We start from the raw sequence: 12,577 nt of genomic DNA, 5'->3' as shown, positions 1-12,577 counted from the left end.
GGCGCATTATGAGAGCTTTAAATTGTGTTTCTGTACATAGAAACGAAGAACATTATTTTTCTGAATTCTGTTTAAAATTTATGTACTTAATTAAATACTACTATTGATTAAACATCCCTTGTGTCTACTGTGTGTATGTGTTCATAGTAAATCCTCGATCTTGTAACACGTTAATTAAATATTTTTATAAGATAACTAATCACCCTAGAAAAACTCTAAATTATTAATAAATACTGAATTGTTCTTACATTGTAGTCAAAGTATAAGGAATTTCACAAGAACTAAAATCCAAGGATGACAGAAAATACCAGCACATGACTAAATCCCTCCGAGCCAGAGGGGGGCAGTGTTTGATTATTAATGTAGAAAGAAATAGTGGTCTCTCTTGATGTCGATAAAGTTCGAACAAAAACCGGGAAACATTAAAAAAATAAATTAAAAAAATAACACACCATGGTGCAAGAGTTTCATGTTCTCAGATGTTTTTCCTGTAAAACCTTCCAGGTCCATCAGGTAAATTGCAGTTGTGTTTAATGTACATATAGAAATTATCACTTGACGACAGACGTTCAAACACATGCTTTACATATTGTAGACCGGCTTTATTAGAGGCTGAGACTACATTATGCAGAATGAATATTATAAATTAATTCTGAATCATGCGGGCACTTGTTTAGAAAACTAATACAGTATTGACACATGTTGTTGGATTTCTTAACAGGTGAAAAAGTGTAAGAAATGGAACTGCAAAATTTGCGGGGAAAAGCAATCAATAATAAAGGTATGTAAAAAATATATAATAATAATAAAAATCACATAACAGTATTTGCATTTTAACCCCAGGGTATCTGTGTGTATCCATCACATGGCTGTGTTTCATTATCAAAACTACGGCAATTATCATTAAGTTACCCTTTTAGAATGTGGTATGTAGTATCCTCCAAGAATGGACAACTGTTATTATCAATTTCTGTGTATAGCTGGCCGTTTTGTGAGCTGTTCTTCTATGGAGCATTCAGTTCAGATTAAATGAAACCAAATGAAATCAATAAGTGTCTCTCTCACTACTCCAGAACCGTCTGTGTGCGAAAATGTACGTCCTTATGAGACATGCAGTCAATCTAGAGCAGGATGATACTGTAGACGTGTTAATAAAGTAACGTTGCATGGGAATATTAACGTGTATTTTTTTATATTCAGGTTTATGGACAGGGGTCTGGCGCAGACTGCCGGGGCCATGTACAGAAACTGAATATGATGCAGGGAGAAGCGACTCAGGCAGCTGAAATAAACGTGTGGTAAAACTGTCAAGACGACTAATCACTTACATTGTTAAGGAAGTTGACAAATAATTGCATTACATTATTTTGATAACAGTTTATAAAGAAAAATAACTCTTTAATTGAAAACTATTACCGCTACTCTGTTTTTAAAAAATCGTTTGGTGGAAATTTTTTTTTTTTTGTTGTACAGTGTAAAAAAAACTATGTTTTTATTTTTTTTTTTAAATGTTTTTCCAAATGAAGTGGACAAGAAGATGAGTTTCCTGAGGAAATCCTACCACAAGATGACTGTTTGAGCATTAACAGTCAACGGGTAGGACATCTCCACTGCAGATCGTTTATTTTCACAATCATTTGGGGGGCAAAAAATAATATTTCAGTGTTAAAGTAATTCATTCTGTTCATAAGTATGTCAGGTCTCAGTGTATCTTGTTCTTGGCCTTTGAGAGCCCAAATGCAGCAGTGGTAGTCTTTGTTTTTATTTGTATTTGGTGTTGCATTATGCAATATGTGAGGCTCAGGGAATGCAACTTGATCTATCACTTTTGTATAATTTAAAAAAAGAAATAGAGTGGTTTCATATCCCATAATGTAATTGTTATGTCCCAGTGGAATTCACATCAGTGCCGATGGGGATATGGTGGAGAGTTTCATCTTGACAACTGCTTATCCAGTTGTGATTAAACATGAGTAGGACATTCTGCAGCACAAGAATCAGGGTCTGGTTGTACTGTACATAGTTGAATATATGCATAAGATACTGACATGGGTCCGTACTGTTTGCTCTAAATTTACACTTTACAGCCATAGTGAATTTTAATAAGCTGCTAATGTGTTGTTAATATAACTATTCTTATAGGCTACAGATGCTGGAGCTGGGATCAGCCGCTGGACTAAGTTCCTGGATAATAGCCGTGGAGAGCCAGCAGTAGAAGAGGGGTTGGTGGATGAAGAGGAGAATGTGTACACAGACAAGGATCACTTTTACACAGAGAAGAGAGTGGTCAAGAGGAATCAGAGGTACAAGGTTTTATTATTATTATTATTATTATTATTATTATTATTATTATTATTATTATTTCTTTCCCACAAATTTACTGAACCAACACAAAAAGCATTACCACGAGGTGTCCAATATGCCAGCTTATTAAAAAGATATTTAACTGCATAGTCTCTACTTATTTTATAGACCATGGCACCTAATATAAAAAAAGCCCTTTGTCCCTGTATTAGTTTTAAATGTTTAAACCTTCAGGATAAACACAAGAAAACAAATTCCACCTGAACAAGCTGTGCCAGCTTGTTGGCAGTTTGCCATGAGTACATTTATGAACGTTCAGAGAAGGTTTTGTCACTGTTTATTTGTGCTGATTGCTTGTGACCTTGATTGAACTGTGTAAACATCAGTGCATTAAAAAAATATAACCTTGTTAAGCTGATGGGCCATTTCCTGTTCTTTTTGCGGTCAGGAATCTGACAGCTAATTCACAATCTATGTTTCTGCGCTTAAGAGTCCTGATTTTTAATCAGTGTCTGTATAGGTCAATAGACACTTAGGTAAATTGAAATAGATTCACTAAGCTTTTGTACCATCATTTTTCATTCAAGTAGAAAGGGGCACCAAAGTCCAAATTTCAGTTTTAGTCTGAGATACATATTCTAATCCAACATCTTTCCCTTTACTTCCTCAAAGAATCTAAAACAAGGCATTTGTCCCGATACAGTGATAGTTAATAGTGATTCCTTTTAAAATGTCAGGAAATGTGAAAAAGACTGGAACTCTTGTAATCCATCCCTCGAAGAGTCTGTTAACTCCGATCATTGTGAGTTCAGGACCAGGTGGAAGAAAGCCAGGCAATGGGAGGTAAGAAGGACAAGGGAGAAGACATGTTTGTAAAGGGCAGTTGGGGGTGGTTAAGAGTTTAAGATTAGTTTTCTACATGTATGCTGAACCTGTAAGATGCTTTTACACAAATACCCTTATTGATTTGTATGTTCAAACAAAGCAGAAGAAACTTGTATTAATGTACATTCAGAATATGAACACGATGTATATTTATTTTGTTGTAAACCTGTTTCCTGTATATCACAGAACTGGGGAAGACCTTCACCGCAGGATAAAAAAGATCTGATATCTTTGAAAGAAAATGCTGGTAAATCTATGATCTTGGGTCAACCATTGCCTCCTCCTAAAGCTACTGCTAATAAGAAAACCTCTCTGGGACTTAAGGATTCAACCATTCCAGAGTACTGTACAAACAACTCTACTGGGATGACAGCTTCCAAGTGGGAAAGGTTCCTTCCTTCTACCACAAGAGAAGATGAGTCAGACTTTTCCCCTCAATCAGAGAAGGATCTTCAGCATTCACAAACCTTCACAACTCCCTTGGCTTTTTGCAGTGCACTAGACATGCCTTCACAGCTCAAGGGAACAGGATCCTTGACATTAGTAGATAAAGCTTTGCAGAGGAAGAGGTCTAAATTAACTGCAGAAGGTGGTTTGTCTAACGAGTTTCCTCCATCTTGCACACAGCCAACATCTTCCTTTGTTTCACCCATTGTCTCTACTCAAGCACTTACAACTGATCCCTTGCAGCCTTCATTCTGCTCGCTGTTCCAGACAGATGAGGACTTTGATGAGACCTTTTAACCTGAGTTGCTGATGTCGATGGCTTAGCTTGTCCGAGTTCAGTGGTTTGTTCCACTGCACCATCAGCATGGTTTGTTCTTCTACAATGTTTAAGCAAAACTCTGATTTAAAAAAATATATATTTGGTATTTCCTGTTCACGTAAGTATGCCTTCAAATAAAAGTAATAAATTAAACAATTCAAATTCATAAATTAATCCAAACCAATGTTTTGCTTCTCAAGCAGTGTTTATTTGCAGATAGGACAGAAACATAAAGATCAGAGTATTATATTGAAATTTCCATGTATATAGTTATAATGGGTAATAACCTTTGCCCAGTTTATTTTAATAGAAGCCAAAACATACTTCAGCAAACAAAACTAACAATGTTTAACTTTCGGACATTTGCTTTACACAGTTTAGAAGGACATTACTATTTTGTTAAATGTATTTTTAATTGACATTTTGATAATTCCTTCAGTATTTCTTTAAATTATAGACCAACTTTCCCTCTGGTTTCAAGTCCGTACTTGTAGTATAAAAAGAATACTGACTGTTTGTGGTATAGAGTTTTTATTCTCCTTAGGAGGATGTCCTTACATAAACCACTTGTCCCTGTCAGAGCTCGTGATTTACTGGGACATCCTCCTGTGGCGAATGAAAACCGTATAACACAAATCAATCAATCAGTCAGTAATGTAATGACGCAACTTGGTGTAGTTTATTGCCAGTGTAGTGTGCTGAAGTGGCTACAGGTCAGTGGAATGCAGGAAACACTATTTCTCTGAAGCTCTGGGCAGACAGGCTCATTTCTATTTGCGGGGCGGAGCAGTGGTTTTGGAGTAATGGACGGCGTCCAGTGCTGACCCGATGTCATAGTCCTTGGTTTGGAGGAGCCGAGTCAGCCAGCCACCTTCATCACTGAATCCCATCGACAGCATCTGAGCAAGAGACTCGACCAAGCGTGGGTCTGCATCTGAAAACAGGCAATACAGCACAGTCAAACCACACCCTAACAAAGTATATCAATACACCACACTACGGTGTGAGCAAATTAAACTACAATGCAGATATAGAAGGCTAGACTTAGCATCAAAAGTGTAGTTCTGCAGTCTTTCAATGTAATGTTAGATACACAGATGTTCACCCGATGGTCTAATACCTTGGACTATGTACCTTGCCTTTATTATTTTGCTAAACAATTATTTGTACAATATTATAAATATCTTTTCAGACATCCTGATTTGAATCCTTTATACAACATTATCACCATTTGATTTAATTTACTTGCTTGATGGATAATAATGAAGGCTTACTTTGTGGCAGGTGTGGGTAAAGAGCAGCCTCTCTCAGCCCGGTGGCGCCCTGCAGGGAGGGGTTTAGGGAGCTGGGCCCCTCGTCTAACTCTTCCATTCTGAGAGACTGCAGCTCCCCGGTCGAGGGGTCTACTTCCTTCGGGGACAGGTGGGTCCACTCCTCATCACAGCCTGGTTCTTTCTGCCCCTGTAGAAACAGCAGCAAAATGATTACAGCTCATGCAAACGTGTTGGAAACACAGGCTTTCACTGTTTAATTATGGTCGGCCGGATAGAACATTTCAATAGTAGAAGAACGGAATCAGGTGCTTTTAATTTTATATCTTGGTTTTATTACAAAAGAAGCAATGTCGATTTAAACATGCACCTTGGAGGCTCCATTGTTGTCCGTTTGTATTCCATCGCTATGCCCGTCTGCTGCCAAGTCGCTGTCCATGGGCTCTGCAGCGCTGCTCGCCCCACCCTTTTCTGTTTTTCCATTGTCTGCAGTAGGGGTTCCATCAAAGGAAGGCTTGGTCGGGGTCACTTTTTCCCTCTTCCCACCATGCTCCACGTCAATGTCAACATCGATGCCTGCAGGAAAAATGAGAGCATTAGACCAGAGCTTGAAGACGACTACATTCTTTGCATGCAATGCAGTAACCTACTTGCTAACAGACATGTGCACCAACTACTAAGCAAACAATGTACAAAAACGAGAGTAATAATTTGAATTAGCAGTCACATAGTTCGGATTTATATTGGGTGAATGTCACCCCTGGATAGTTATCCACTGTAATGAACAGGATGTTTATGTGAAATTAAGTCATATGACAAGACTGCTGGAAGATATTTACCCAGCTGGCTCAGCGAAGCTGCCACACCCTCTCCAATGTTTCTCAGAAAATCCACACTGGCCTGGTTTTCAGAAGCTCCTGCTACAAATTGGGGGGGAAAAAATATTGGCTCAAGGTAAGCAAATCATTAAATATTAAAGTAGTGCCTGTCTATGAGATAGTAATAGTCTCTCTTGTTAACCTGTGTAAATCCTGTTAACTGAAAGCTACTCTGAAAGAGCTGAATTGCTAAAAGAAGAGCTGTACCAGCAAACCTGCATGGAATATAAATGTTAGGTTTTAACTGGGTTGCCTCACCTGGCTCTCCCGTAGCGTTCTCTTGAGCAGGCTGTGGGCCAGGCTGGCTGCAGTGGGGCCTGTTCTGGGCTCCGGCCCACATGCAGTGGGGAAAGCCATGTCTCATCTTGCGCATCCACTTCCCCCTAGGGAGCCACTGAAAGCAGGAACACAACAACGTCAACACTGGGGAAACAGTCCAAATAAGCTGCTTTAAAACTAAGAAATTCAAAACAGCCAACAGATTTATACTGTAAGGAACTTGTCCACAAAACACACTTCGTCAAACAAATTAAATGTGTATCAAAAATACCAATCCTATCCGGCATTATACTTTATTAAACTAAAAAATACTGTTATGAGGTTCTTTCACTGAATTTAGTCAACAAGTTTTATGTTAAAATTAAATGTAAAATGTGACGCAGTGTAAATTAATTGTAAAATGGATTAATTGTACAGCCTTACTAATCATCCCTCTTTATTGTATTGTATCCGCTTATGCAGATGCAGTATGCAAGTCTCAAGCCGGTTGCAGTTTCTACGCTAAACTGACTTCTTGCTCTTGAGCAGTTCACCTTGTGACAGATCCTTCAAACTAAAGCCCTCAGACACAGAGTTAATGTGTGGTGGAGCCGCTCCTCACCTCCGACATGTTCTGAAAGGGAGCCCAGATGGGGAGGAGAGGATGCTCCCGATGAAGCCCCTTCGCCTGGCAGGGGGAACACAGGTCATAGTCTGGGCAGACAGTGCACTTGAAGCGCGTGCCCACGACCTGACCCTCGCAGCCATCGCATGTCACCATGGGGTGCACCATGTTAGGGTAGGGCTTAGGTGGAAAAGGGCAGGACCTATCCGTGCCCTGTGCTGCACCGGGTTGAAACTCACGCTTATTCTCTTTCTTATCTAGGAATGAAAATCATGTACTGTCAGGTTGATTGAAACGGAATAGAAAATCTGCAAAAGATTAAGAGATCTCTCTCTTGTTTTATATATATATATATATATATATATATATATATATATATATATATATATAATATATATATATATATATATATAAAAATTAGAAGGGATGGGCAACCCTGGTTCTGGAGGGCCAGTGTCCCTGCTGTTTTTTGTTCCAACTGTACCCTAAAATTAACTGAACCAATTAAGTGCTTATTAGAAGCTTAAATTGGTCAGTTGGAACAAACACCAGGAGGGACACTGACCCTCCAGGATCAGGGTTCCCCATCCCTGATGTATTAATTAATGATGCTGTACACCAAGCTGCACAGAGATTATGTCAGAGAGTTGGGAATGTCTAGAGCAAGGTAATGTTCTTAAAGGTGGTTTAGAATACATTATACAATACATCTGGCTCTAGGCAGTCTCTAAATTACTGAACTAAAACCCATTTTACATATTTTTGTATACCAATAGTGTGAAGTGTAGTTTAATCACTCTTTTACCAAGTCATCCTGCATTAAGCATTTACAGTTCAGGAGACGTAGAGAGAGACACAGATAAGTACAGGCAGTAGTACATCATCTTTTCTCATGAAATACAAAATGAATATTACAAGCAATACGATATTTTGTAAGTTATGGCTGCTTGTGTAAATCATGTATTTTAATATGATGATCATTTATCTGGGATGTTACACTTCACTGTGCATAATATTAGAAGACTTGATCATAGAATGGCTGAGCCTACCTTTAATAAAGATGCGGAAGGTGTCGTCCTTCACACAGGACAGTCCCATCATCAGCTCATTGTCGGAGGAGAACGCGATCATGTCTCCATCCTCATCTGCAAAAAAATTAAGCATTTCAATTTCAAAAACTCACCACTTGCCCCCTTGTATTGCAGCGATTGCACTTGAATCAGTACATAACGAGCAAGGCAAAATAAATTAAACCAAGCCTTTGACTCTTCAAATGGCTTCATATTCTTCTTTTCTTAAGTGTCACAGGATTTTGCATACAGGTGTTCAATCATATCGGGTTTCATCCATTTCTACGCAGGTCATCCGAGTTCAGAATAATCTGTCTGTTATCTATGTCTGTCAAGTTTGCATCACATTACAAGACCAGTACTGTTGCATTGAAAAATGCACGTTCTAGCTGGGAACCAGGCAAATAATCTGTGTTGGCGCCACCATGGACACAACATGATCTCTGGGCTGGCAGATCGTCCGAGATACAGTACATACTTTAGTTTATTCACTTTGTGCCCGCAGGGCCAGCACAGGTACATTGCTTATATCTACTGAAATCTGGTTTCATAACTTATTATTTTATTATTATTATTATTTATTTCTTAGCAGACGCCCTTATCCAGGGCGACTTACAATTGTTACAAGATATCACATTATACATTATTTCACATTATACAGATATCACATTATTTTTACATACAATTACCCATTTATACAGTTGGGTTTTTACTGGAGCAATCTAGGTAAAGTACCTTGCTCAAGGGTACAACAGCAGTGTCCCCCACTGGGGATTGAACCCACAACCCTCCGGTCAAGAGTCCAGAGCCCTAACCACTACTCCACACTGCTGTCCTTATGAATAAGACTGAACTTGTTTTGCACAAGGCACCTACAGTACAGTAAGAAAACACATGTTAACTCTTAGTTGACCAGCCTTTTAGCTAATAAACTTTATAAAGGTATGTTATACTGTAACTTCTGTTAAATCTACTTGTTTTTCATAAACATGTACCTTATATTGCATTTTGTACTTTTAAAGCAGTGGGCATTGGTATTGCAGTGTGAAATGTTTTTTTTTTTTTTTTTTAACTAAATAAAATGACTTCTTGTTTACAATGAAATACATGAAAACAGCACGCTTTTACAGGGTACTGATCGGCGAGAAGTGGAAATCTCAACAGAATGTTACCCACTGTTAAAGCGTAAAACAAGACAGTGTCTCACTTACAAAACGGTTTAAAATTCAAAGCCTTTGATGCTATACGGAAACTTTGTAACAACTTACGAAAACGTAACCACTGCGTTGTATCTTTCACAAATTGATACATAATTATAGTTTGTTATTATTTTTTTTTATTTCTATAAACACAAGCAAATATTGTAAGGAGAATCTCCCCCTTTTCTCATTCGCCCAGTGCGTTGTTACACAAACCCAAAACTCTTCTGTGGTCACCAAAACAGCAGGCTACACGTTTTCAGTTCCGGAATCTTTACTGGGTCATTCTATATAGTTTCCACCGCATAGTATTAGCAGGTTTTCTTCTTACACGGACAGCGGGGTGGAAAGTGAAAATTACAGGTGCTATTGATCATGTAAGGGCAAGGCTGTTCCAGTGGACACAGTAATAATGTACGGAGTGTATAAATTAAATAAGGTTCTGGAATACAAAATACACCCACTTAGGAGATTTCATATTACTGTAAATATTTTACATTTAATCTGTTTCGCTAATTTCCATCTACAAAACTGTATAAATAGACCTCGAAGCTGCTCTATGCATTGTCAATCCAGTTGTGGTTCCCCTCCTCCACACTTACCTTTGTAGTACATATTGAAGTTCACACTCTTCAGACACTGGAACACCTCCACCACTTTTCTGGACAGGTATTCGAAGCTGCTCGAAACCCCTTGATCCACGGTAAACCTGCGAATTTCCCTGTGGGCATCTTCCTTACCAAGGAGATAGGCCTTTACAGTCATCGACATTGTCACTTGTATTACTTTCGCTCCTCAGTTTAGCTAGACCGGTTCAAAAAGCTGTTGCGCAGCTTGAAATTCTCTCTATGCTGTCACGGGACTCGCCTGTATTGTTTTCAATGCAGTCTGAGACGTTTGTTTCGTCCTCAGCTTACGCTCTGGTTTTGTTGTGTTCGGGTCCGCCTCCCTTTTATATATCCTGGCCAATCAAGATGTCTTCCAGTGTTATTCAGCAAAAAACAAATGAGAGAGCAATAACTGACTGTTTATTAAATAAAGGGAAATTCCACTTTATGTACCAAAAAAGCCGATCAGTTGTTGTATGCAAACTACGTTTTTGCAGATTTGTAAACACAAGGGTACCGCAAGGGGATTTGGGATGGACGATGAATGACAAAGCAGATTTTTCTAACTCTCTTCATAGGAGCTGACACTATTCTAAAATAAACATTAAACTAGGACGGAACCAGTTTGCTCCCTTAACCAATCCAGTAACATATTCACGTAGCAGATAATGATTAAGTACAGAGAACGATTAGTAATGCATTAATTATCATTAAGTTACATAAATACAGTATTACATACATACATACACATTTACATTAACATATCCATGTATTTATTTTGCAAATACATAAATACATTTGGTATTTTTTTTCTTTGAAGCTAGCTACATAGCTGACAAGCCATGAGTAACAGTACATTGCATTGCCATCTTTTGTTGTTGTTTTTTATGTCAAATTAAAGGGACGACTGAAACTTGGGTCTAGAAGATCTAACTTTTCTCTGGTGTCCTAAAGTATCTAAAGCAGAAAAGTTGAAAAGGTTGAGATGCATATTAAAGACAAAATGGCCCTGTTTTGTAAAACAGCAAGGGTGATTGTAACTGCTGTGTCATAGGCCTATTTTTTTCTTTTATCAGGAATTGGTCAAAAAACCAAACAAATACGTCATCTGTGTCCCTTGAAGCACCCCCTTGATCCCCCCTTGTATAATTATCTTGAGGAACTCAGTCATCTGACTTTGACTCATATGCGTCATATGGTCACCATGCCCTTTCCCTACATCACATTCAGACATTAGCTCACAGGTAATAAATGGTTACATACACAGATGACAAATCGCTAACGAAAATTCAGGAGGGTTCTAGAAACTACATATCTAACAAGCAGGCCTACTAGTTTTTTTGTTTTTTTGTTTTTTTTTATCAAATCTGCCGCATGATGTAACACAATGCAACCAACCAGTGGACGTGTTATATTATAACCACGGTTTTTTTTTTTAACTTCAACTTGTTTCTATTTTTTATACAAGTAAAACAATGAATTAATGGCAAGTATGTATTTTATATTCGTGATTCCTCCTGCCCTCTTCTGTTAAACTGTATGAACAAGTATTAGATTTTATTTTTGCACAAGACCCTTATTGTTTTGCTTTATTTATTTATATTGTTGGGGCAGGAACATTCGACACCCTTATCCAGGGTGCCTTATAATTGTTACAAGATATCACATTATTTTTACATACAATTACCCATTTATACAGATGGGTTTTTACTGGAGTAATCTAGGAAAAGTACCTTGCTCAAGGGTACAGCAGGAGTGTCCCCCACCTGGGATTGAACCCACAACCCTCTGGTCAGGAGTCCAGAGCCCTAACCAGACAAAAATTATTCATACAGAATAAACATTTGTTTCAGTCACCCTATTTATTTTATTACAAAACATAGTATGACAAAGGTCATCCATCAACAGTCCAAAACACCTCTGACCATTGTTCCATAGTCCAATGTCTGTGTTCTTGTGCATATTGTAGCCTTTTAGTCGTGTTCCCCTTTCTTAACAGAGGTATTCTTACTGCAACACATCCTTTAAGTCCTGATTTTAAGCGTGACCTTTGTACTGTTGCTGGATGGACAAGGACACCTGTGCTTTCTGCCAGTTCTGCTGTCAATTCAACGCTTGTCTTCTTTCTGTTCCTTAAGGATATTATCTTCAAGTATTGCTTATCATTGTTAGACAGCTTTTTGGGTCTTCCAGTCCTGGGTTTGTCAATTACAGATGATGTTTCTATGTACTTGTTGATTATGCTTCTGATACTAAACCTTGAAAATCGAGTGATGCGAGCTATTTCACTCAATGTTTTTCCTTCTTTATGCAAGTCAAGGTTGTTATAATAGTAGAAAACACTAGCGGTGGCTTTGAGTAAATTGTTTTTGCTCATAATGCATCAGAGTAGAAAAATGCAACATGTCTAAGACTTTTGCACAGCAGTGTGTGTGTGTGTGTGTGTGTGTGAGTGAGAGAGAGAGAGAGAGAGAGAGAGAGAGAGAGAGAGAGAGAGAGAGAGAGAGAGACTTTGTTTTGTTTGTTTAAAGGTTTGAGTTTTGCTTTGTTTGTTCTTTTTAAAATAACTTTAAATAACATGAAAATAAATTCCATCAATAGCGGGATATGATATATTTATGTTGTGCTTTTGTTTTATTAAATCAAGTATGAAATTACAAATTACACTCTGAAGCTTTTGAAATATTCTGTTCTATCAATACTGCACAAGGTG

The 12,577-nt window shown here is 38.1% G+C and overlaps 2 protein-coding genes across 4 annotated transcripts; one reads left to right on the top strand and one right to left on the bottom strand.

The window, feature by feature from the left end:
* Positions 1-352: 352 nt before the first annotated feature.
* Positions 353-4,117, top strand: LOC117412936 (MRN complex-interacting protein). 2 transcript variants are annotated; one of them, XM_058996816.1, is made up of 7 exons: positions 353-513; positions 722-781; positions 1,201-1,298; positions 1,527-1,596; positions 2,143-2,303; positions 3,042-3,147; positions 3,376-4,117. In XM_058996816.1, exons 1-7 carry the CDS (start codon positions 454-456, stop codon positions 3,931-3,933), a joined length of 1,113 nt encoding a protein of 370 aa, XP_058852799.1. In that variant the 5' UTR covers positions 353-453; the 3' UTR covers positions 3,934-4,117. The 2 variants fall into 2 exon arrangements, with proteins under 2 accessions (XP_058852799.1, XP_058852800.1); XM_058996817.1 differs by lacking the exon at positions 3,042-3,147 and having other exon boundaries at positions 356-513; positions 3,376-3,549.
* A 19-nt stretch (positions 4,118-4,136) lies between these two features.
* LOC131699635 (sequestosome-1-like) lies at positions 4,137-10,351 on the bottom strand. 2 transcript variants are annotated; one of them, XM_058996815.1, is made up of 8 exons: positions 9,859-10,351; positions 8,037-8,132; positions 6,985-7,244; positions 6,363-6,498; positions 6,066-6,143; positions 5,597-5,802; positions 5,230-5,416; positions 4,137-4,889 (listed from the first exon to the last, which is right to left on the bottom strand). In XM_058996815.1, exons 1-8 carry the CDS (start codon positions 10,025-10,027, stop codon positions 4,726-4,728), a joined length of 1,296 nt encoding a protein of 431 aa, XP_058852798.1. In that variant the 5' UTR covers positions 10,028-10,351; the 3' UTR covers positions 4,137-4,725. The 2 variants fall into 2 exon arrangements, with proteins under 2 accessions (XP_058852798.1, XP_058852797.1); XM_058996814.1 differs by having other exon boundaries at positions 6,066-6,146; positions 9,859-10,349.
* Positions 10,352-12,577: the final 2,226 nt, after the last annotated feature.

Source organism: Acipenser ruthenus, chromosome 23, assembly GCF_902713425.1.
Source record: "Acipenser ruthenus chromosome 23, fAciRut3.2 maternal haplotype, whole genome shotgun sequence".
Classification (NCBI taxonomy): domain Eukaryota; kingdom Metazoa; phylum Chordata; class Actinopteri; order Acipenseriformes; family Acipenseridae; genus Acipenser; species Acipenser ruthenus.
Note: the sequence above shows the minus strand (reverse complement) of the source record. Positions and strands in the feature narration are given on the sequence as shown.